This window comes from Sturnira hondurensis, unplaced genomic scaffold (assembly GCF_014824575.4).
Source record: "Sturnira hondurensis isolate 20B ecotype Veracruz unplaced genomic scaffold, ASM1482457v3 Scaffold0008992, whole genome shotgun sequence".
Classification (NCBI taxonomy): Eukaryota; Metazoa; Chordata; class Mammalia; order Chiroptera; family Phyllostomidae; genus Sturnira; species Sturnira hondurensis.
In genome coordinates this window covers 695,396-720,662 of record NW_028081623.1, presented here as the reverse complement: position 1 = coordinate 720,662, position 25,267 = coordinate 695,396, and the positions used below count along the sequence as shown (strand labels likewise).

The window sequence follows — 25,267 nt, the reverse complement described above, 5'->3', positions numbered from 1 at the left end:
GTTGGTGGAGTAGTTTCATTCCTTGTGTGTATGGCTCTCCCATTTCACGCAGTGCCACTCTCCCATCACCATGTATTCAACAGACTGTCTTTACCTTATTGCATGCTCTAGTTTCCTTTGTCAAATATTAATTGAACATAAAGACAGGGGTTCATTTCTGGACTCTCTGTTCTGTGCCACTGATCTATGTGTCTGTTCTTATGCCAGTGCCAGACTGTTTGGGTTACAGCAAACTTGCAGCAGAGTTTGATATCAGGTGTTGTGATTCCCTCTAACTTTGTTCTTCTTTCTCAAGATTGCTAAGGCTATTCAGCATCCTTTTGTTTCATGTAAATTTTTGGAATATTTGTTCTAGACCTGTGAAATATGCCATTGGTATCCTATAGGACTTGCATTGAAACTATAGATTGCTTTGGGTGGAATGAACATTTTAATGGAGTTAGTTCTTCCGATCCATGAACACAGTATATGCTCCACTTACTTGTATCTTCCTCAAGTTCTTCCTTCACTGCCCTATGGTTTACCAAGTACAGGTCTCTTACCTCCTTGGTTAAATTTATTCCTAGGTACCTTATTTTTTGTTGTTGCTGCAATAGCAAATGAAATTGTTTTCTTAGTTTCTCTTTCTGATAGTTAATTATTGGTGCATGAACATGTCATTGATTTCTGAGTATTGATTTTTTATCTGATACTTTGCTGAATTCATTTATTAAGTCTAGTAGCATTTTGGTAGAGCCTATGAAGTTTTCTACAATATGTACAATATCATGTCATCTGTGAATAATGAGTTTTACTTCCTCTTATCAAATTTAAATACCTTTTATTTCTCCTTATCTGATCACTATGAGTAGGACTTCCAGTATCGTGTTGAATGAGTGGTGAAAGTGGACAACCCTGTCTCGTTCCTTCTCTTAAGGGAAACACTTTTAGTTTTTGTCCATTGAGTATGATGTTGGCAGTAGGTTTTCCATATATGGTCTTTATTACATTGAGGAATGCTCCCTTTATTCCCACTTTGGTGAGTGTTTCTATCATAAATGGGTGCTGGATTTTATTAAATGCTTTTTCTGCATCTATTGATATGATCATGTGAATTTTATCTCTCATATTGTTTACGCAATATATCACATTTATTAATTTTCAAATATTGCACCATCCTTGCATCCCTGGAATAAATCCCACTTGATCATGGTGTGTGAGCTTTTTGATGCACTGCTGTTTTGGTTTGCTATGTTGTTCAGAATTTGAGCTTCTATGTTCATGAGGAATGCTGGCCTATAATTTTCTTTCTTTGTTATGTCTTTACCTGGTTATGGCTTCGGATAATACTGCCCTCATGAGAAGAGCTTGGAAGTCTTTCCTCTTCTTGAATTTTCTGAGAAGGACAGGTGTTAGTTCTTTGAATGATTAGTAAAATTTACTTATGAAGCCATCTTGTTCAGAGCTTTTGTTTGCTGGGAGTTGGGGGGGGGAATTAATTACTGCTTTAATTTCGTTGTTTTTATCATTCTATTCATGTTTTCTGAATCTTCCTGGTTCAGTTGTGGAAGATTGTATATTTCTAGAAATTTATTTATTTTGCCCAGGTTGTCCAATTTCCTGGTATATGGTTGTTCATAGTATTTTCTTACAATCCGTTGTATGTCTGTGATATCAATTGATATTCCCTCTTTTCTTTTCTGGTTTTATTGATTTGGGTCCTCTCTTTTTTCTTGATGAGTCTAGTTAAATGTTTGTCCAATTTGTTTATCTTTTCAGAGAACCAGCTTCTAGAATCATTGATCTTTCAAATTTTTTTTAGTCTCTATGTTATTTATTTCTGCTCTGATCTTGATTACTTCCTTCTTTCTACTTACTTTGAGCTTGGTTATTGTTTTTTGTTCTTCTAGGTGTAGGGTTAGGTTGTTTATTTCCATCTTCTTTAGGTAGGCCTATAATGCTATGAATTTCCCTCTCAGGACTCCTTTAACTGTGACCCACAAGTTTTGGGTTGTTGAGTATTCATTTTCATTTGTTTCCAGGTATTTTTATTTCTTCCTTGATCTCACTGATGACCCATTCATTATTTAATAACATGTTTGTTATTCAGTCTCTGTGTATTTGAATGACTTTGAAGGTTTTTTTTACTGTGGTTGATTTCTATTTTTATGCCATTGTGATCTGAGAAAATGCTTCATATAATTTTAATTTTTTTGAATTTGTTAAGACTTATTTTTTTGTTCTACTTTGTGATCTGTCTCTGAGAATGATCCCTGTTGATGAATGTGCACTTGAGAAGAATGTGTATTCTGATGCTTTGGGATGAAATGTTCTGTAAACATCACTTAAATCCATTTGATCTAGTGTGTCATTTAATGTCACTGTTTCCTTGTTGATTTTTTTTGTCTGCAAGATCTGTTCATTTGTGATAATGGGATGTTAAAATTCCCTTAAGTGAATTTCTATATTGCTGTCAATACCTACCTTAAAATTCAACAAAGTTTTCTTTATATTTAGGTGCTCTTATATTGGGTGCATATATGTTTATAAGGGTTATATCCTCTTGTTAGATTGATCCCTGTAGTATTATGTAGTGACCTTCTTTGTCTCTTTTCATGGCCTTTGTTATGAAGTGTACTTTGTCAGATATGTGTATTGCTACCCCTTCTTTTTTTCATCCTCATTTGCATGGGACATTTTTGGCTACCCCTTGACTTTTCCCCATGTAAATCTTTTGTCCCAAGATACTGCAGGATCTGCCTCTGCCTGTCAGTGTGCTATCTGTCTTAGTCTAATCACAGACCCTACTGTTTCCAAGAGGGTTTCTGGCACAATCAGGAGCATGGGGACCTCTTGGGTCTCCCATGAAGGCGAGGTGGCATTCAGACTTTAAAGAAGATGATGAGTGTGTTTCCCACCCTGGAGCCACACATCTCTGTCCTGGATTATTTCCCTGAACTCAGTAGGCCAGAGTCCTTAGTAGGCAAGTGGGTGAGGCCTCCAGAGCCCAGAGTTCAGAAACCAGGAGGGTGTTTCTATTGCTCTCCCATGAGGGATAAGCACCAATCACTTCCCCAGAAGGTGTATGGAATGGCTACACCCTAAAGCCAGTCTCCAACGAGTCTGCCTTTGTTGTTGTCTCCTCAGCAGGACTTAAGCTGCAGGGTAGGGAGGAAGAAAGATGCAGGATGGGACAAGCAGGATTCCAGGGGGTGGGACAAGTGGTATCCCACAGGTGGGGTAATTGTTTTTCCCCTGGAAGGGGCTTGCTCTTCTCAAGAAAAATGGCTAAGGGGGACGGGAGGTAGGGGATGCCCCAGCAGAGGCATCCCAGCAGCCACTCCCCATCTCTTCTCAGTGCCTCCCACTCCAGACCTTCCTCAGCGATTCCAGTCTGTGCTGCACTCCCTTCGCCAAGGTCAGTGGCTGTGAATGAAAAACCTGTGTTTTGACCCCTTAAAGAACAGTGGCTTTGAGTCCAGCAGGCCCCATCTCTTCCTGGAAGACAAAACCCCATGGGCTTTCACCATTGGATGCTACATGGGCAGCTGACCCCAGCACTGGTGCTCTGTTTGGGAGCACAATCTGGGGTCCAGGCTTCACTCCTCTCAGGAGGAAGCCCCCACAGCCGTACCATAACTTTGGCCTTCTGCCTCTGGCGGCAGGGCCAGCCCCTTTCGTGTCCTGCCCTTCCTACCAATCTCTAGGTGGTTTCTGTCCATCTGTGGTTAAAAGACTCCTCTTTGGGTAGTCTTCAGCTGGTTATTTTGGGTGATTGCTCCTCTCTTTATTTTTATTTCCAGTTTGGTTCTGGGAGGTGTGAGAAAGATCCTCCTACTCTACCACCATCCTGTGGCCTATTTGTTCAAAACCTGGCAGCTTTAAGATTTATTACAAAAATGGGTCAGATCAGCATGCCCAAATGTGGTATACATTGCCTCTAGACTCTCAGAAGCCCATTCAACATTGTGTCTATTTATGGTGAGTTAGATACAATGTGCAGCAAGTAGTGTCTTACTTTAGAGAGAGAATCTCTTACTTTAGAGAGAGAATCTCTTACTTTAAAGAGATAATCTGATTCCTTATTGTGTCAGTGAAGGTCCAGTCCAGAAACAAAAGCAACACTCTAATTCAAGCAGGACAATTTTAATATAAAGAATTCTTGTCTGATAACAAGGGATTACTACGAGAACTGAATGAAGAATTCACGGGCAGCAGATATAGGGAAGAGTCGCTTCCTCTAATGTGGAGGCAGATCACCCAAGGGAGAAACGAATTTGGATGGATGTTCAAAATGAAGCCAAGAGTCAGACTTTGTTTAAGAAGGTGTAGATGTGGCAGGGAAGTTTGCTATGGTGATGTAACTCCTGATCTGGCAAGCAGGAAGTTGTCCACCAACCCCTGGAGTTTTGACAATATTCATTGGATGTTCCAGCCACCCACAGAGGTGCTGGCAAAACTGGCTGGAGGCTAAGTACCACTGGGTGTTCTGCTCACTGCTCTCCTCTACACTCTACAGGAATAAGCGTGAAAAAGCACACAACAACCAGGAAACGAAGTCCCTCAGTGCATCATGTCTCCAGCCACCTCCACTGAAAATACCCAACATGGTACAAGGTGGCAGAGGAGAAATACATGTGAGTCCAGCTTCAGTATCACAAGTAGGACAAAGAAGGATTTGAAGCTAAGGATTTAGAGCAGAGGCAACAAGCTGAGAAGTGGCAGAGCTGACCTCTGGCTACTCAGCTCCTCTATGCAACTCTCTCTCCGTATCTGGACATCCTACATTTCCACCTAACAAGATAAATTATCCCTCATATAAATAAACACTTTTTACTTGGCCTCCCAAATTAGGAGACCTATGTCATAATAGTTACTGAATCTATCTCTGGTTACATTATTTACTTACAAATCAGGTTCCAGACTTAATTCTTAGTCACATCTGGTCTGTATGTACAGGAGATAAGTACTTTCTTCAGAGTTAAAAGGCTTTCTAAATTTCTTTCTGGGCCTTGTGTTGATCATTCAGAGCCTTCCATTTCTTCTCTCCCTTATGATCCCTTTCTAGGGTAAGAAATGCATCCTGTGCCACATTTGTCCTCAGAGCGACCGAAGCTCAGCGGCTTGGTCTCCCCGTGCTCACCCTCCATGTGCAGCCCATTCTGTGCTCCTGCTTGGGATATGTGAGTAGTCACGATGCTGCCACGTGCTGCATGCACCCAGCGTCCCATGTCCCTCCGACAAGGAAGTGATTCAGATGCTCTTCAAATATATGAGCTGTTCAAGCCTAGGATTCCACTTTAAAGTCCATTTGCTGAGGCCAGGGTCCAGCGGGAACCCAATGACACATTCGAACTAGTTAATTTGAGAAGTATTTAGTGAAAAGACTGTTTATGAGGTCACTGTTTAAGGAAACCAAAATTTAAAAAAGTGAATCACCTTAAACTTACCTACAAAAGAGAGACATTACCACCCAAAAGCTGAGGTAACCAGAAGGAATGAGTCCCAGAACTCAGAGCTGTAGAGTACGAGGAATGACCATCCACCCACAGATGTGTCCGTGGTCAGATGAACGCAGTCACTGACAGCAGACCAACAATCAGATGGGAGAAGCCAGGGGAAGACACTGCGATTGTTGCCTTTCCTTCAGACCTCAGATCTCCTGCTGATGCTTCCCACTGACCAACGGAGCCGGAGGACAGTGTGATGTCCTTGACACAATGGGCAAGGATCAGACTCCAAGGGCACAGAGGAGAGAGAGGGGGAGGCAGGAAAATAGATCTAAAAAGGTAAGTGAGGATCATCAGCCAAAGCCATTTGTTTTACCTTTTTTTTAATTTGGTGTTCTAATATTTTGTTTAGGGTTTTTGCATCCATATTCATTATGAAAATGATCTATCATTTTCTGTCTTGTACTATCTTTGCCAACAAGGATATGCTGGCCTCATGATTTGGGGAGTATTCACTCTTTTTCTATTCCTTAGAAGACTATCTATAGCATTAGAATTATTTGTTCCTTCAATGCTCTAAAGTGACAAAGTTGCCTTGCATTAAGTTGGGCAAAGCATGCTTCACTTCAAGAGGGTGGAAAATTGTAATCAAGCACCCAGCGTTCCTGGAAAGAGATTAGAAATGGCATTTTCTACCTCTTAGCTCCTCTTTTTTTATTTATGAGGTTGTCTGTGCTGAGAACTGTGAAGGGTCGGGGACACTATCCTAATTGCAGGCTAATGAGTTCACCTGCCACAACTTCATAGATGACAGAAGACAGGAGGCTCCTGGGTCAGAGACACAGCACAATTTATTGTTCACAGAAACAGCAGCAGAGTATCAGCATTTTGTCCCAGTTCCTTCGGGTGACACAAAGTCCAGGTGACACATGCACACCCAGGGAGTTGCAGTTACCGGCTAGGAATCCTGGGCTTAGACACTTCGCGTCTCTCACAGTGAACCATATAAACAGTGTGCCTCCAAGACTCTGCTATACAGACACCCTTGAAAATGAGTCTTGCACAAGATATAACTAACGCCTCAGCTCAAAAATTCCTGTGGAGACATGAGAAGCCCATGGAAAATTCTCAACTGACTTTTTTAAATTGACATTTGTATCTAACAAAGGTTAATTATTCATTTTTTACTGTGAATTATAATTTACTAAGATAAATAACCCTTTGCTTTGCGATTCATCTTCCCAATTTCATCCTTGATATTATTGCCACCATTTGTTGTTGTCTATCTGCATATGAATGGCAATTTTTAACCTTCACAAGTCATTCTATTTGGGGTATATATCTGGTATACAGCATATGTCTCACTCTTTTGCTACAATGAGACTAACTAGCCTTTACTAGAGAATTTTAACCTGTTTAAAATTATGCACTGTGATATTTTTAATCTTGTTTTTCTCTTGTATGCACCTCCTTGCTGCTAACCTTACATATACATTTATATAATTATGTTGCAGTGTGTGAAATATTGCTACTTGAATTATAGATCTTCCCTTTTTTCTCTCTAGCTTCATAACTTCTCCTTAGCCATCCAGATCCACTCTCCCCATTATCTACTCTGCTCTTTGTCCTGAAGCTATATAAATTATGTCAGCAGACTTCTATTTCTTCTGCTTTGCGGGGGAGGTGGGGTTCCATCAATGAAAAATTCAAGAGGAGACTGAAGGAAGGGAGAGGTGTGAGATCAGAGTATTCACTTCCCTAGTTCATGAGGTCACCCTAGGGCTGGTCTCTGGTCTGCTCGGTCATCTTCTTCACATTCTCCTTCTGGGTTCCCAGAACTCTCCCTCCCCGGTGCATCCAAGACAAAGAGCAGACACACCTCATCTCACACTGGCCCTGGGTTCCCGCACCACACCACAGTTTCCTCACACACTGCCCACAGTTTATCAGTTCCTCCGTAAACTTTGAGTGTACATCTATCTCCTGTTAAGACCAACTCAAACGCCCTGGTTCATCCTTGTCAGTCCCTGACATGCATGTGGTCAAGGTTATTCTTTCAGTTTATTGGAGAAAAGGATTATTCTAGTTCCTTGATCACGTTTATTCCTCCTACAGAGTTTTCATCATTGGCTGACTAGGAGTTTTTCTCCCATAGGATAAAAGATAGTTCCACTCTTTACCTTCTTTTCCAGCATGGAATGTACCTTTTGCTTATTTGTTTATAAATCATTTCAGCTGTTTTCTTGGGATTTTGAGATGGATGGAAGGTGAAAGTAGAAGATAAAAAGTGAACATTCAAATCCCTACATTAAAACATAGTGTCTTTTACCTTTCCTGTAAAGATTTTCAGAAAGGGTAATTCTATAATGCTTCCTCCCACCCACCTACATACTGACTGTCCATCTGTAACTAAATATTATCTAAAATAAATTCTTGGGTTGAATGTTAACCCTAGCTTTTGTCTATTAATTTTAACTATAATGTACCTGAAAATTTAAAAAAATTAATGTGAAAATATGTAAAATGTTTTCTTCAATGTACTGATTTTAGTAACAAAATCATATTTCAATTTAACATTAATTGTTCCACAATAAAGCATTTATATAGACATGTTTTCTCTTTATGTAACTTATGATACTATACAATATATTAAAATCAACTTGAAAAATTCTATTTCTATATCGCGTGACCTCCATGTTATTCAATTAGCAGTGGACAAAAACACTGATCCTCAAACCAGTACTCCTGGGTCTTCTAAGGAGCAGGCCTTGGGGATTCTATGATCTTAGGCGTTGTTTCTGGGTGATATTTCTTTCTAATCTCTTCTACTTCAGGATCCTCAAGTAAAAATGAAGCCAGGACTGGGATTTGAGAAAAATAGTTCTTAGCCAGGAAATGTTTATGCTTGATCTTGTGAATAAACAAGGGTCTGTATCCCTGGGGGAAAAAAAGAAAATCAAATTCTATTACATGTCAGATATATTTTGCCAAGTAAAAACACGTTCATGCCTCAGTGCCTTTGCTTATTAATTCTTCCAGCCCAGAGTACATTTTCCCCCCTTTGTCGATCATTTCTCAGGGCTCAGCTGCTATGGCGCTTTAACCTGCAACTTTCCTGGTTCTCCTTCTGATGTCTGACTCCAAACTAAACGCTCCTGCCTCCGTACTTGAAACACTTTCATGTATTTTAATTGTAATATTTAGGTCATTGTGCCTTGAAATTCACTACATTCTTGAGAGTCTCTTCCATGATAAAGAAAACCTGGGGGCTCAAACTGGGTCTTTGTCATAGCTGCATTTCTTGGCGCCATAAGGTAAATACTTGGAGGATATTTTTGAATGAATGCACTTGTGTCACCTCGGTTCTCTTAAGTCTCTTTCAACATCGATACAGCTACCAACTTGAATTCATGTTCCGAACTTATCTCCAGATATGGGAAGGACCCTTATGGGGTCCTTAGTTAATTATAAACTTCTTAGTTCATTATTGGCAGCTGAATTTGTGCAACTCAAACAATGAAGAATTGTTTTTCTCTAAGCACTTAGCACAGATTGTGGAACATTCAAAACCAAATTCTGATTGAATTAATTAATACCACCTATTCTCTTTATTAATATTAACTGACCCTTCTTTTCAACCAAGTGATAGATACTACCTGTACCTTCTCCTAAAATTTGTTTTCTGAGAGTTAAGAAATCACCTCACTAAAGATCCCTCCATACTGTCAATCAAAAGTAAAGAAAGCCCTGGAGAAAAGAAGCTGAAAAATATTATATTTTTGCAGGAATTTCTAGATAGAAGTATCCTGGGCTTATTTTAAATTTTCTTCTCTACAGACAAATTTAACAGGTCGAAATAGTCATCCTTTGCACTAATCTGACTTAATTGCAACACTTCTTTGCCCATGTTTATTCAAGGAAAATTATTACATTTCTGTTATGCAGCATTAAATTATACATACATAGGACTTTATAGCCTTTCAAAGTGCCTTATAGAGCGTGAAAGTAATTCTTAAAGATGACATAAGTGTATTAGGGCTCATGCAATTAAAGGAATAATAAACAGCTCTTAAGGAACAATAAAAAAAGATAGCCAGTATCTATCACCCACTTTTTCTGTTATTTTCTTTTTATTGATGAGAAAACCAGAGCAGCAAGACATTAACAAGCTTGCCCAACTTCTCCCAGCTGATGAGTGATAAAGCCAGAATTCAAAGTCAGGGCACTCCGATTCTTTGCACTAATTCCTTGTTTTCAGGTGACCTTTACACAAATAGATGAAGCAAAGAGAGTAGGCCTTAGGTTGTTCCTATCATTAGTGACAGGAATGGGGGAATACTGGGTCAGGTCTCCTGACTGCAAACCCACCAGGCTCCTGCTTTGGCCACTGAGCACACCCTGAGAAATCGACCTGCCTCGTTTAGGGTTCAGAACACAAGTCTTCTTCCATGCTTTTCCTACAACTGTGTCATGATTGCACAGAGTCAAGATTATTTAAACTTCTGAGTATTTTCTTTTATTTCTCGAGAAAGCAAGTATCTATGAATTAAGGAAATTCTCAACATGCTTTAACTTGTTGCGAAACAAAATGATCTTTAACTAGGTTAATCATTAATACTTAAAAGATTACACCAGCCCAAAACCCTAAAGGAGACAATTGTTTTTTTTAGTTTGCCTGGTTGAGAACCTTAGCTATTTTACAGAAATTCAATAAGCTAAGCATCCTGAATGTGGGTAGAACATTTAATTTGATACAGCGGTAATTTAATTAAATACACAAAGGGTGCTGTGTAGATTAACTGAAGAAGCAGCATAACATCAGCTCTGGGAACAACCCGAGGTCCCGCGGTGGGTGCTGGATGAAACGGTTTTGCAGCACTGGCCGTGCTTACAGTGGTTAAATATTTACGAGGCGGCTGAGTTTTTACTAAATACGATATATACAGCACAGCTTCAATTTCTCGTTGCTCTTTCTTTCAATACCTGAAGTACAATTTTTCTTAGCCTGGCTTCTACTGGAAAATTATTCAGAAAAGCTAAAAATTTAACTAGTTTCTCCTCTTTACCCTTTCCTTCTCCCTAATAAAAACATAGGCAGTGAACAGCACCATTCAAAATAACTGTTATATTTGAAGTCATTTCCATATTTTCTCTCAGCTGACATCTTACATGAAATTAACTACATCAACTTAATCAAGAAAAGGCAGAGAATTAGTATCAGCAGTAAGAACTCTAGGCTTGCTTAGTGTCAACGGAGATCTGCAAACTTGTCAGGGACTCCTCAACTCCATTCACCGAAATGCTTTACAGATTACATCTTGTGAATTACCGGAATTAAATGATGTTTAATTTTCAGGGTACTTTCCTGACTCTTAGTTGGAAGCAAAGAAAATGGAGCCACAAAACTATACCCCATGCTGTTTTGAGCACAAAATTATGAACGAAATTTATTTGAGGATTGAGTGTGTTTTTAGGCAGACTTCATGATGATTAATCAAAATAGATTCAGTTCCACAATACCTATCTAGTGGTAATATTCATTTATTCATTCAACAAATACTTAGCAAACTCCTAATCTAGGACAGGCACTGCTGTAGATATTAGCCCTACAGACACAGCCTAACAAAATCACTGCCCTTGTAGAACTTACCATAGAACTGACATGCCCAAACTTGCTACTATTAGAAGGGAGTAGTATCATGTTCGGGTACTTGCACAGACCTTCAGATCTTTTATCCTCATCTTCTATGTGACCTTTATTAAAAGAAAGCCACGGCTCCCTTTTAATCTCTGCCATCCACATATTTTGTTACTGTTATGCCTGGGTTCTCTGTTTCTTGATCCAATGGAAGTATTTAAATCATGTATGGAATGTACTAAAGGCAGTCAATTTATCTCTAGTAATTCTAAAGATTAAGGTAATTTCCCACCAAAAGTTCAACTTTCTTACCTCTTCAATACTTGTTAGCTTGAGATGAGCAACGCCTTCATCCTTGGTGAGAAGAATGCAGTTCCAGGGGGACCACTCCAGGGACTTGTCCCACCTGACCATGACCAGGTCATTCAGGTCTTTCCAGGCACTGAGTGCTGACTGGGACACCCAAATGTTCTCAATCAGGTACTGAATATCTTGCAGCTGCATGTCAAAATAAGTTTGAAAAATGTTTTCTCATAAACATAATTTTTTAAGATTATTATATTACTTAAGGAAATGATTATATTATACTGAGTATATTTTTAAAAGAGAAATTCTATTGGTGAGGTTTTCAGTGCCACATTGCTCCTTATTTTCCGCCAAATTATGTTATCAGTCTCACATTCATGACCATTTCCTTGACTTAGAGTAAGCTGCATATATGTCCTCCAAAATGCTAATTACTGATTAGCATTTATTGATATGGTATTTAGTATTTTTCAAAATGTATTAGTAACCATCATCTAATCCTCAGGGTTACTATTTGTCATTTTAATCCCATTTTACAAATGAGGAAATTGAAATTTAATTAAAAATAAGCAATTTGCTTAGTATTATTTAACAAGAAACAAGAAAGTCTTGTTTTAATGAAAAAGAGGGAAGGGGAAATAGAATAACTGTCTTAAAATTTTTTATTTAAACCATATTAGCTAAAACTCTTGAAACAACTTTTTACCAAGGAGTCTACACATATAAACTCAGAAGTGCCAGAAGAGTGAGCTTCACAAAGTATAAGCATAGGGAGGGAAATCCCTCCGTTTAAAAAGCATGGGTGGGAAAGCAAGAAATCAGTGGAAAATTTCATCCGTGACTGGCAACTCTTTGTGACTATACCTGCATCAGGAAAGCAATTTTAGAATCATCTTCATACTCAGCTTCTGAAGAGTAGAGCCGCTGAAGTAAACATTTGTACTTCAAGAACGATTCTCGTTGTTGAGACTCGTTGTCAAGGCTAATGCACTTACGACACTGGTTTATGCGGTGTGAGGTGGATGACACAGCAAACTCTGTAGAAGGCAAATAGAGCTGGCAACTGTGGCAATAGTAAATCTTCTTATAAAACTTCAGTGGGTCTTGAGGGACCTGTACAGTAAACATATATACATATATTTAGGTTTATATAGAGAGAGCGAGAGAAAAGGGCAAAAGCCAGGCCAAATACTATCCGACATGAGCACTGAGGTGTAACTTATCTTAGAATGAGACAAAAAGTCAGTTATATTTTCCCTTTCACCTTCTATTCTACACAAAATGTAAATTTCAAGCACTATTCATGTACCCTGCCAAAATATTAACAATCTGTATTATTCATCAACCTTTAGATATCAACCTCCTGTCTCTGAAAATAAATAAATAAAATATTTTTAAAAAAAGAAAAAAAACCCTTCCAAGTGCTTTGGCACTTATTTTTAAGAAGAATTTAGATTTTTTTGGTGTTATGTTCAATTAATCTTACAGGCAACAGCTGGTTTGACATATAAATAAAGGGCCACTGAACCAAGTGTCCTTATTCACTCATCTTAACAATAAATTTGGATGGCTCAATGATCAATTTTCAAAACTTGAAACTCTGTATCATGTAGTAGTCCTATTTTTAATTTTTGAGGAAACTCCATCCTGTTTTCCATAATGGCTGTACCAATTTACATGTCCACCAACAGTACACAAGAATTCCCTTTTCTCTACATCCTTGCCAACACTTACCTTTTGTCTTTTGGTAACAGCCATTCTAATGTTTGTGAGGTGTCATCTCTTTGCAGTTTTACTTTTGCACTTCCCTGATGATTGAGCAACTTTTTCATGTTCATGTTGGGCATTTGTCTATTCATTGGGAAAATGTCTCTTTAAGGTCCTTTGACCATTTTTCAAGTGGATTAAAATTATTTTCTATTGAGTTGTATGAGTTTCCCCCTTCCTTTTTTTGGATATTAACTCACCATATATGGTGATATATGGTTTGCAAATATTTTCTCCCATTTTATAGATGGCCTTTCATTTCATTGATTGTTTCTCTGGCTGTGCAAATTTTTTTTAGTTTGATGCAATCCTGCAATCTCATTTGTCTAATTTTGCTTTTGTTACCTTTGCTTTTGGTGTCATGGGAAAAGAAACTGTTGTCAAACCAATTTTGAAAAGCTTTTTCTCTGTTTTCTTCTAGTACTTTTACAGTTTTAGGTTATACATTTAAATCATTAGTCCATTTTGAGTTGATTTTTATATGAGGTGGGAGATAAGAATACAATTTCATTTTTTGCATGTTGTTACTGAGTTTTCCCAGTACCCTTTATTGAAGAGACTATCCTTTTTCCATTGAGTGTTCTTGGCTTCTCTGTCAAATATTAGTTGACCTCATATGTGCGGGTTTATTTCTGGGTTCTCTATTCTGTTCCATTGATCTATGCATCTTTTTTTTCATGGCAATACCATACTGTTTTTGTTTATGAGAGCTTTGCAATATAGTTTGAAATCATGAAGCATAATGCTGCCAGCTTAGCTTTCTTTCTCAAGATTGCTTTGGCTACTATGAATCTTTTCTGTGAAAAATACCATTGGAATTTTGATAGTTATTGCACTGAATCTGTAGGTCAGTTTAGGTAATATGGTCATTTTAATAATATTAATTAATCCAAAGAGATTTGTTAAATGCCAAACACCAAAAGCATGATCCATTTCAAAAATAGATAAACTGAACTTCATCAAAATTAAAAACTGTTGCTCTTACAGATACGTTAATAGAACGAAAAGCCAAGCCACAACGTGGGAAGAGTATTTGCAAATCATGTATCTTATTAAGGGCTTATACCTGAAATATATAAATAATTCTTAAAATTCGGTAACAAGAAAATAAACAGCCCAACTGAAAAAAAAAAGTGGGGGTAGTATCACAATATATGTATGAAAAAAACTGAGTAAAAAGATGCATATCACTCATTAGGAAAGTGGGTATTAACATATGGGATACTACTTTATGCCTATTTGAATTCCAAAATTAAGTAAAACCTTACAATACCAAATGATGACAAGGTGGCAGAACAATTTGAATTCTCATATGTTGCAGACAGAAATACAATATGGTAGAGCCAGTTTAGAAAAAAGGTTTCACAGTGTCTTTTATATGTAAATATGAATTTACCACCACTCAAAAATCCCACTTTCTAGGTATTTAACCTGTAATAATCAATTTACACAAAAACTCATACTGAAGTGCTTGTAGTGACTTTTATTCACAAAACCCCCAAACTCTAAACAACTTGGTATTCTACAACTGTGAGTGTACAACTCTGTACATCCAGACAATAAAAACACAAACTACTGATACATTCAGAAACATAGGTGAATCTCAAATGCAACATGCTAAATGAAGGAAACCAGTCTCAGGAGAATAAATACAGCCCTGTCCAGTGTGGCTCAGTTGGTTGGGCACTGCTCTGCAAAGCAAAGTTGTCAGTTCAATTCCTTGTCAGTGCAAATGCTTGGGTTGTAGGTTCAGTTCCCAGTCAGGGTGCATATAAGAGGCAACTGATCGATGTTTCTTTCCCACATCTGTATTTCTCTCCCTCCCTACCCATTTCTCTAAAAAAAAATCTTTTTTAAAAGACTACATATATTATGATTCCATTTATATGACATTCTGGGTTAGGTAAAACTATAAAAGGAAATGCAGGTCAGTACTTACCAAAGGTTAGGGGCCTAAGGAAAGGGCTGGTTAGAGTAGCCGTATGAGGGTGTCTGGAAGGGTAATAAGACTTTCAAGATCTTGATAGTGCTGTTGGTTACATGACTCTCTGAGTTGGTCAAAAATCACCAAAAAGAGGGAATTTTACCAAAGGTAACTTACAAAATGAATAAAATTATATAGTATTATGTGAATGTGTAAGATATAAAATTGTATTACATTACTAAAATCATACAAAAACTGAGTAAGTCTACACAAAAACACTAGAGGATAGCCTGGACAAATGAAACACTGATCTGAATGCAAAAAAATAATATGGGAACTTTACTTTTATTTTTCATATTGCATGACTGTATTGATATTAAAGTCCAGAATGAGCAACTCTATCAGAGACACTAAGTAAAGCAGTGTCTGCTTAGGGATGGAGGGTAGTGGTCGGGTGGGGAAGCTGGAGGATGGGAGAGTGTATGAATAATAGAAAGAAACTGTTTCTGGAGGTGACCAAAATGTTCTAGAATTTGCTGTGGTGATGGTTGCACATATCTGTGGCTATTCTAAAACCTGTTGAACTATACCCCTTAAATAGGCAAATTGTATGACATGTAAATTATATCTTAGGAAAACTGTTTTATTTCCAGAACCATGTTTTACTCATTTTTACTTTTCAATACAGTTAGCATATTTTACTATATTAGTTTCAGACATACACTCCAGTGATTAGACATCATATAACTTACAAAGTGATGACCCCCAAAAGTCTCGAATCCATTTGACACAATACAAAATGGGAAACTTTTCTCTTGTACTTTTGTTATATCTTAGCATTCTCTTGCAATACAATTAGATTTTAAAACTTCATTTAAAAATAAAAATATACAGTTCCGGCCAAGATGGAGGCATACGTAGAAACCCTTCACTTCCTTGCACAACCAAAGGAGGATAACAACCAATCTAAAATCAATAAACAACCAAAAGTGCCAGAAAATCAAACTACATGGAACTCCGACAACCAAGGAATTAAAAATCAAACAGACCCCTAAGGCAGCAGACTGTGCAGGCAGACACAGAAAAACTGCAGTGAGGCAGTGGACCGGCTGGGCGGGGCTGGCTGAAAGTAAAACTGAGACTTAAGAGTTGACTGTGGATCACAGTGGTTGCTGTGGTGGAAGAAACTCCCAGTCTCACATGAGAGTTCCTTGAGAAGTGTGCTAGAGACTAGAGCAGGCAGGGTGCACTGTTTCCTCTCTGCCCCCCCGCCCCCCGCCAGGCAGTGGAGCAGCATAGCAAAGAGGGTTGCCCTGCCCAGGTAACTACCTAAGGCCCCGTGACCTCACAACTTATCAGGTGCACCAAGACAAAGAAGTAGGGCCCAAATGAAAGAACAGGGCAAAATTTCAGAAAGGAACTAAGTGATAAGGAGATAGCCAATCTATCTGATGGAGAATTTAAAGCCCTGGTGATCAAAATGCTCACAGAACTGCTTGAGCTTGGTGAAAAAATGAAANAGGCAGGGTACACTGTTTCCTCTCTGCCCCCCCGCCCCCCGCCAGGCAGTGCAGCAGCACAGCAAAGAGGGTTGCCCTGCCCATGTAACTACCTAAGGCCCCATGACCTCACAACTTATCAGGTGCACCAAGACAAAGAAATAGGGCCCAAATGAAAGAACAGGGCAAAATTTCAGAAAGGAACTAAGTGATAAGGAGATAGCCAATCTATCTGATGGAGAATTTAAAGCCCTGGTGATCAAAATGCTCACAGAACTGCTTGAGCTTGGTGAAAAAATGAAAAAACAAATAAAGGATACCCAAGGTGAAATAAAGCAAAATATTCAGGGAACCAACAGTGACAGGAAGGATACCAGGAGTCAAAGCAAGGATTTGGAACAAAAAGAAAAAACAAACATCCAATTGGAACAAAATGAAGAAACAAGAATTCACAAAAGTGAAGAGAGTCTTACAAATCTCTGGAACAACCTGAAAGATTATGATATCCGAATTATAGGAGTGCCAGAATGAGAAAAACAACAACAAGAAATTAAAAACTTGTTTGAATAAATAATGAAGGAAAACTTCCCCAATCTGGTGAAGGAAACAGACTTCCAGGAAGCCCAAAGAGTCCCAAAGAAGTTGGACCCAAAGAGGAACATACCAAGGCACATCATCATTAAGTTACACAAAATTAAATATAAAGAGAGAATCCTAAAAGAAGCAAGAGGAAAGGAGAGAGTTACCTACAAAAGGGTGCCCATTAGCCTCTCAGTTGATTTCTCAAAAGAAACCTTGCAGGCAAGAAGGGGCTGGAAATAAGTATTTGAAGTTATGAAATCCAAAGACCTACATCCAAGATTACTCTATCTAGCAAAGCTATCATTTAGAATGGGAGGGCAGATAAAGTGCTTCCCAGAGAAGGTCAAGTTCAAAGAGTTCATCACCACTAAGCCCTTATTGTATGAAATGTGAAAGTGACTTATCTAAGGAAAATAAAATAAAAAATATGAACAGTAAAGTGACAACAAACTCAGTTATTAACTGAACCTAAAACAAAAATAAAAACAAACTAAGCAAACAACTAGAACAGGAACAGAATCTCAGAAATGGACATCATATGGAGGGTTTTCAGTGGGGAGGGTGAAAGGAAGAATAGAGGGATAAGGTAAAGGGAATAAGAAGCATAATTGGTAGACATAAAATAGATGGGGATAAAAAACTATACAGGAAACAGAGGACTCAAAGAACTTATATGTATAACCCATGGACATAAACTAAGGAGGAGGCAATGCTGGAGGGTGGGGGGCAGGGCAGAGAGGGGATAAAGGGGGGAAATTGGGAAAACTATAATAGCATAATNGGATAAAAAACTATACAGGAAACAGAGGACTCAAAGAACTTATATGTATAACCCATGGACATAAACTAAGGAGGAGGGAATGCTGGAGGGTGGGGGGGCAGGGCAGAGGGTGGATAAAGGGGGGAAATTGGGAAAACTATAATAGCATAATTAATAAAAATACTTTAAAAATAAAAATATAAATATAAACAGTAAACAATGTTTATTTTGTAAACAATGTTTATTTTATGAAAGGGTGACTAAATATTAATAATTTTATTTGCCAAAAAAAATGTTTAGCCAACTTAAATAAATTAGAACTCTTAAAAATAATTATTGGAATAAAATACTATTTAAAAATCTTTAATAAGTACCCCATCCATACTTTACTAAATGTATTTTAAACAGTTTTGCACAGTAAAAAAGCAGTAAGGCAACAGAGTGACTAGATTAACAACTGAAGGAGACAGCCGTAGACTCTGAATCCCTGGTAGTCTCCAACAGGCTGCCTAACGCCAGACTGGGACACCAACTGACACCACCAGAGGCAGATCCAGAAAGGAAAAAGAGTGCACCTGCACAACGCATACAAGATGTGATGCGTGGAATGAGAGTCAGCAAGGCAGAGGGAAGGACCCACCAAAGAACAATCCAACAACCATCAACACCAAATTACAACCAGAGAGCCGACATTATCAGCATAAAGGGCATCCAAATAGCATCAAGTTCAGGAGATCAAGGAAACTACATCACTGAATCCAACAGGTCTCCTACAATAGAAAATCACACCACGAAGACAGGGAATCAACACAGATAAATCTTAGAAACAAAAACAAACAAACAAGAAGAATAGGTAAAATGGGAAGACAAAGAAACAATCCTCAGTTGAAAGGAAAGGAGGAATCCACAGAAAGACTACTAAATGAAATAGAGGCAAGTAAACTATCAGACACTGACTCCAAAATAATGTTTATAAGGAAGCTGAATGAGCTCAGTGAGAACCACAGAGAACTACAGGGAAGCTATAAGGAACTTACTGTGAACTACATCAGCATGAAAAAGGGCATAGAAACTATTAATAAGACCAGGAAGAAATGAAGAATACAATTTCTGAATTGAAGAACACAGAGGCAGGAATTAAAAGCAGGCTAGATGAAGCAGAGGATCAACTCGGCAAGCTGGAGGACAAGGTAGAAAAAAATTCCTAGACAGAGCAACAGAATGAACAAGGTTTAAAGGAGCTACAGAACAACAGGAAACATAGTAATATCAATATCATAGGAAAACCAGGAGGAGAAGAAGAGGCAAGGGATAGAAAACTTGTTTGAAAAAGAAATGACAGAAAATTGCCTTAACTTGAAGAGAGAAAAAGCCATGCAAGTCCAGGAAACACAGAGAGTTCCAAACAATATGAATCCAAAGAGGCCCATTCCAAGATACATAATAATATAAATAGCAAAATTTAAAGATAGAGAAAGAATATTAAAGGCACCAGAGGAGAAACAGTTAGTAACATACAAGGGAGTCACGATAAGGCTAACAGAAATATCAGCTATTAACAGCTGATAACAGAAACACTACAAGCCAGAAAGGAATGGCAAGCAATAGTCCAACATGAAAAGCAAAAAGGCCTGCAAACAAGACTACTCTAAGCAGCAAGACTCTCATTAAAAATCAAGGGGAAATGAGGAGTTTCCCAGACAACAGAAAGATAAAAGAACACATGTCTACCAAACCAGCACTGTAAGGGATGCTAAAGGCACTGCTTTAAGAAGATGAAGAGAAAGAGTGACAGAGGGAAGAACACAAATACAAAGGGGAAAATGGCAATGAATTACTACCTATCAGTAATAACCTTATATGTAAACGGATTAAATGCTCCAATCAAAAGACACAGGACAGCTGAATGGATAAGAAAACATGACACCCACATATGCTGCCTACAAGAGACTCACCTCAGGACAAAAGATCTACACAGACTAAAAGTGAAGGGATGGAAAAAATATTTCAAGGAAACAGACATGAAAAAAAAGGTAGGGCAGCAATACTTATATCAGACAAAATAAAAACAAAAGCCATAAAGAGACAAAGGAGGACACCATATAATACTTAAGGGAACAAACTACAAGAAGATATACCCTTGTAGACATTTATGTACCAAATACAGGAGGAGAAAAATATATAAAGAAAATCTTGGAGGACTTCCAGAAAGATACTGACAGCAACACACTAACAATAGGCAATTTTAACACCCCATTTCAACAATGGATGGATCTACTTAGCAAAGAATCACACTGATATTCTAGCAATGAATGACACACTAGATCAAATGGACTTAACAGATATATACAGAACCTTTCACCCTCTGGAAGCAAAATATACATTCTTTTCAAAGAATTGAAACAGGGAACATTTTCAAAGATAGACCACAGGGTAGGTCACAAAACAAGCCTAAACAAAATCAATGAAATTGAAATCATATCAAGTATCTTCTCGGATCACAATGGCTTGAAACTAGGAACCAAACTCAAGGAAAAAACTCAAAAACACTCAAATTCATACAGACTGAATAGCATACTATTAAACAATGAATGGGTTAACAATGAGATCAAGGACGAAATAAAAAGTTTCTGGAAACAAATGAAAATAAACACACAACAGTTCAAAACCTATGGCATATAACAAAGGCAGTCCTGAGAGGAAGTTTATAGCAATACAGGCTATTGCTATAAAAAGATATAAACATTTCAAATAAACAGCCTAAACCTACATCTACAGGAACTGGAGTAACAATGAACAAAGCCCCGAGCTAGTAGAAGGAAGGAAATAATCAAGATCAGAGCAGAATTAAATGACATAAAGACTAAAAGAACAATTCAAAAGATCAATAAATCCAGGAGCTAGTTCTTTGAAAAGATAAACAAAATTGACAAGCCTTTAACTAGACTCATCAAGAAAAAAAGAGGGAGGAACCAAATAAATAAAATCAGAAATGAAAAAAGAGATGTTAAAATTGATACTACAGAAATACAAAGGTTTGGAACAACTACATGCTAAGAAATTTGAAAACATGGGTGAAATGGACAAATTCCTAGAAACATATAATCTTCCAAAACTGAATAAAAAAGAAGCAGAATGCCTGAATAAACCAATAGCAATTAGTGAAATTGAAACAATAATCAAAAAGCTCCTGGCACACAAAAGCCCCAGGCTGGACAAGTTCACAGGCGAGTTTTACAAAATATTTAAGGAAAAGCTCATTCCTATCCTTTTCAAACTATTTCAAAAATTTCAGGAAGAGGGAAGATTCCCAAACTCTATTTATGAGGCCAGTATTATTTTAATTCCAAAACCAGGTAAAGACACAGCAAAGAAAGAAAATGAAAGACTAGTATCACTGATGAACATAGATGCCGAAATCTTCAACAAAATATTGGCGAACTGGATCCAGCAATACATTTAAAGATCATACATCATAATAAAGTGGGATTCATCTCAGGGATGCAAGGATGGTGTAATATTTACACATGAATAAACACAATACACCACATAAACAAAATAAAAGAAAATCACATGATCATATCAATAGATACTGAAGAAGCATTTGATAAAGTACAGCACCCATTTATGATAAAAACACTCAGCAAAGAGGGAATAGAGGGAGCATACCTCAAATAAATAAAGGCCATATAAGAGCAACCTGTAGGGGGTATCATATTCAATGGGCAAAAACTAAAAGTTTTCCCTATAAGGTCAGGAACAAGAGAAGGATGTCCACTTTCACCACTTTTATTCAACACAGTATTGGAAGTTGTAGCCACAGTGATCAGAAAAGGAAAAGCAATAAAAGGCATCCAAATTGGAAAGGAGGAAGTATAACTGTCGTTATTTGTAGATGACATAGTAGTGTACATAGAAAACCCTACAGACTCCACCAAAAAGCTACTCAACCTAATGCCATATTTTCCTGTAATGTGCAGTTTTTTGCCCAAAGTTTTGAGGGAAAAATAAGGATGTGCATTATACATTGGTAGTACCTTAAATACCTTATATCTGTTCTTGTGTTTTGTAATTATTTGTTACATAAAATTTTTGTAGCATAATATATTCAAAAATAAATGCTAAAATTATTTTAATACAAAAAGCAAGTATCTAAATATAAATAAATAAATAATTGAATATAAAAATTAAAATTAAAGATTTTTTTCCTGAAAGTTTGGGTCAAATATGTGGGTGCACATTATACACAGTAAGTGAATTTGGCAAAACAGCAGGATACAAACTCAATATTCAGAAATTGAAGGCATTTTTGTACACCAATAATAAATTTCAGAAACAGAAACTAGGGGAAAAAATTCATTTATTATAGCAACAAGAAAAGTAAAGTACCTAGGAATAAATTTAACTAAGGAGGTAAAAATCCTGCACTCAGAAAACCACAGAAAACTGATGAAAGAAATCAAGGAAGATACAAACAAAAAGAGGTATGTACCATGTTCATGGATTGGAATAATCAACATCATTAAAATGCCCATACTACCCAATGCAATCTATAGATTCAATGCAATCCCTAAATACCAATGACATATTTCACAGATTTAGAACAAATATTTCAAAAATTAATATGGAACTAAAAATGACCCCAATAGTTTCAGCAATTTTGAGAAATAAGAACAAAGTAGGTGGGATTACAATACCTGATATCAAACTATACTACAAAGCCACTGTAATAAAAACAGTCTGGTACTGGCATTAGAACAGACACATAGACCAATGGAATGGAATAGAGAGCCCAGAAATACACCCATGTCTTAATGGTCAATTAATACTTGACAAAGGAGGTAGAAGCATAGACTGGAGTAAAAATAACCTCTTCAACAAATGGTGTTGGGAGAGCTGGACAGCTATATGCAAAAAAAAAAAGAAAAAAAATGAAACTAGGGCACCAACTTATACCATACACCAGAACAAATTCAAGATGGATAAAAGACTTAAACATAAGCTGTGATACCATAAAAGTCCTAGAGGAGAATACATGCAAGAAAGTTTCAGATATCCCACACAGCAATATTTTCACCAATATGACCCCTAGGGCAAGGGAAATAAATGAAAGAATAAACAAACGGGACTACATCAAATTAAAAAACTTCTACACAGCTAAAGAAAACATCATCAAAATGAAATCGTAGCCAACTGTATGAGGAAACATTTGCCAACAATATCTCAGACAAGGGATTGCTCTCCAAAATATATAAAGAACTCACATGACTCCACACCAGGAAGGCAAAACAATCTAATTTAAAAATGGGCAAAGGACCTGAATAGGCACTTCTCCAAGGAGGACATACAAAGGGCTGATAGACACTTAAAAATACGCTCAATGTCACCAGCCATCAGAGAAATGCAAATTAAAACCACAATGATAAGAATTAAATTTAAAAAATTAAAAAACACACTCAATGAGATACCATTTCACACCAGTCAGAATGGCCATTATTAACAAATCAACAAACAGCAAGTGCTGGTGAGGGTGTAGAAAATAGGAAACCTTAGTGCACTTTTGGTGGGAATGCAGACTGGTGCAGCCACTGTGTAAAACAGTATAGGATTTCCTCAAAAAACTAAAAATGGAACTGTCTTTTGACCTGGCAATTCCACTGCTGGAATTATACCCTGAGAATCCTGAAACACCAATCCAAAAGATCCTAAGCACCCCAATGTTCATAGCAGCATTAATTACCATAGGCAAGTGCTGGAAACAGCCTAAGTGCCCATCAGTAAATCAGTGGATCAAAAACTGTGGTACATTTACACAAGGGAATACTATGCAGCAGAAAGAAAGAACTATCTTTTGTGACAGCATGTGTGGAAATGGAGAGCATTATGCTAAGTGAAATAAGCCAGGTGGCAAAAGACAAATACTCTAGGATATAACTTGTAAATGGAACTTAATGAACAAAACAAAGAAACAAGCAAAATAGAACCAGAGGTATGAAAATAAGGAATAAACTGACAGGGACCAGAGATGTGGGAGGAGGGGTACAAAGGAGGAAAGAAGGAGAAGGGTCTAGTTAAAGAACCAGTATAAATGACCCATGAACATGGACAACAGGGTGGAAATTGAGTGGGGGGCAGGGCAGGAGAGAGTAACAGGGGAAAACTGGGACAACTGTAATAGAACAACAATTAAAAAAACACAATAAGGACAGAGAGCAAAATCCCTAGTGAAGCCCAAACATGGTAGAGTTGAAGAAGAAAGTTTAATTCAAATACATGTTACATTTGAATTTCTCTCAGGAGAGCTGCATGGATTTGTCTAGTAATAATTAAAACTATGTGATAAGTATTCTAAGGGGACACAAACAAGAGCATGTAGAATCTCAGAGATCCAGGATCTCCGAGGCCTCATGAAGGAGAGGATATATGAATCAAGTCTTAAAAACTGATCAGGAGTTGGCTGGGTGAAGGGTCGAAACAGCATTCCAGGGGAACGCACCAGTACATGCAAAAGCATGAAGGTGTGAGAGATCACAATACATTTAACATAGAGCATTATTCAAGTGGAAATTTGGTTCAGAGATTAGGAAAAAACTGAAGGTTGGAAATGCAGACATAGAAGAAGTTAAATAAATAAGTTTAATACATCAACCTAAAAAATAATCATTCAAAAGAAATTTCAGACTTCCGCCAAGATGGAGGTGTAGGTGGAAACACTGTGCCTCCTTGCACAATCAAGTTTAAAATCAACAAAGTTTCAGTAACAAAAACGCAGCCAAAACACAGAAAACTGAACTATACGAAAGTCCGACAACAAATCATTCACCCAGACCAGTAAGAGGGGGGAGCCAGCAGTGGAGCGAGGTAGGGCAGGAAAGATCTCCCGACCCAGGCGTGCAGGCAGCTGTGAAAGGATCCCAGGCGTGGGGTAGCAACGGGCGGACCCAGTGAGGGCATAAGGCGGCAGGCTGACCACGGCCACACATTCGCGTGCAGATAAACCGGCGAAGAAGCGAGCAGTGAGACAGACCACACAAGCTCCAGCGGCGGGAAGCACCAGAGGGGACCGCCATTGCCCCTCTTGGACCTCGCCCCCACATACAGCATCACAACCCAGCCACTGAGTGGCCCGGCCCTGGTGAACACCTAGGGCTCCGCTCCTCAAACATAACAGGTGAGAACAGACCAAACATTATGACTCAAGAACACCTCAAAGCCTCAGAGCCTATAATTCTAAGCGACCAAGAAATAGCCAACCTCTCAGATGCACAGCTCAAAATACTGGTGATCAGGATGCTCACAGAACTGGTCAATTTTAGTCACAAATTAGAACAAATGACGGCTAAACTAATTGAAATGAAGGGA

General features: G+C 37.9%; 1 protein-coding gene across 1 annotated transcript in view; it reads right to left on the bottom strand.

Moving 5' to 3' along the window:
- Positions 1 to 6,329: 6,329 nt before the first annotated feature.
- IQUB (IQ motif and ubiquitin domain containing) overlaps positions 6,330 to 25,267 on the bottom strand; it is a 79,847-nt gene continuing 60,909 nt past the window's right edge. Inside the window, exons 11-13 of the mRNA XM_037056493.1 lie at positions 12,238 to 12,486; positions 11,380 to 11,565; positions 6,330 to 8,366 (exon numbers count right to left, since the gene is read on the bottom strand). Of these exons, the coding sequence (XP_036912388.1) occupies positions 8,184 to 8,366; positions 11,380 to 11,565; positions 12,238 to 12,486 (618 nt within the window). The 3' untranslated portion in view covers positions 6,330 to 8,183. The remainder of the gene's footprint in view (positions 8,367 to 11,379; positions 11,566 to 12,237; positions 12,487 to 25,267) is intronic.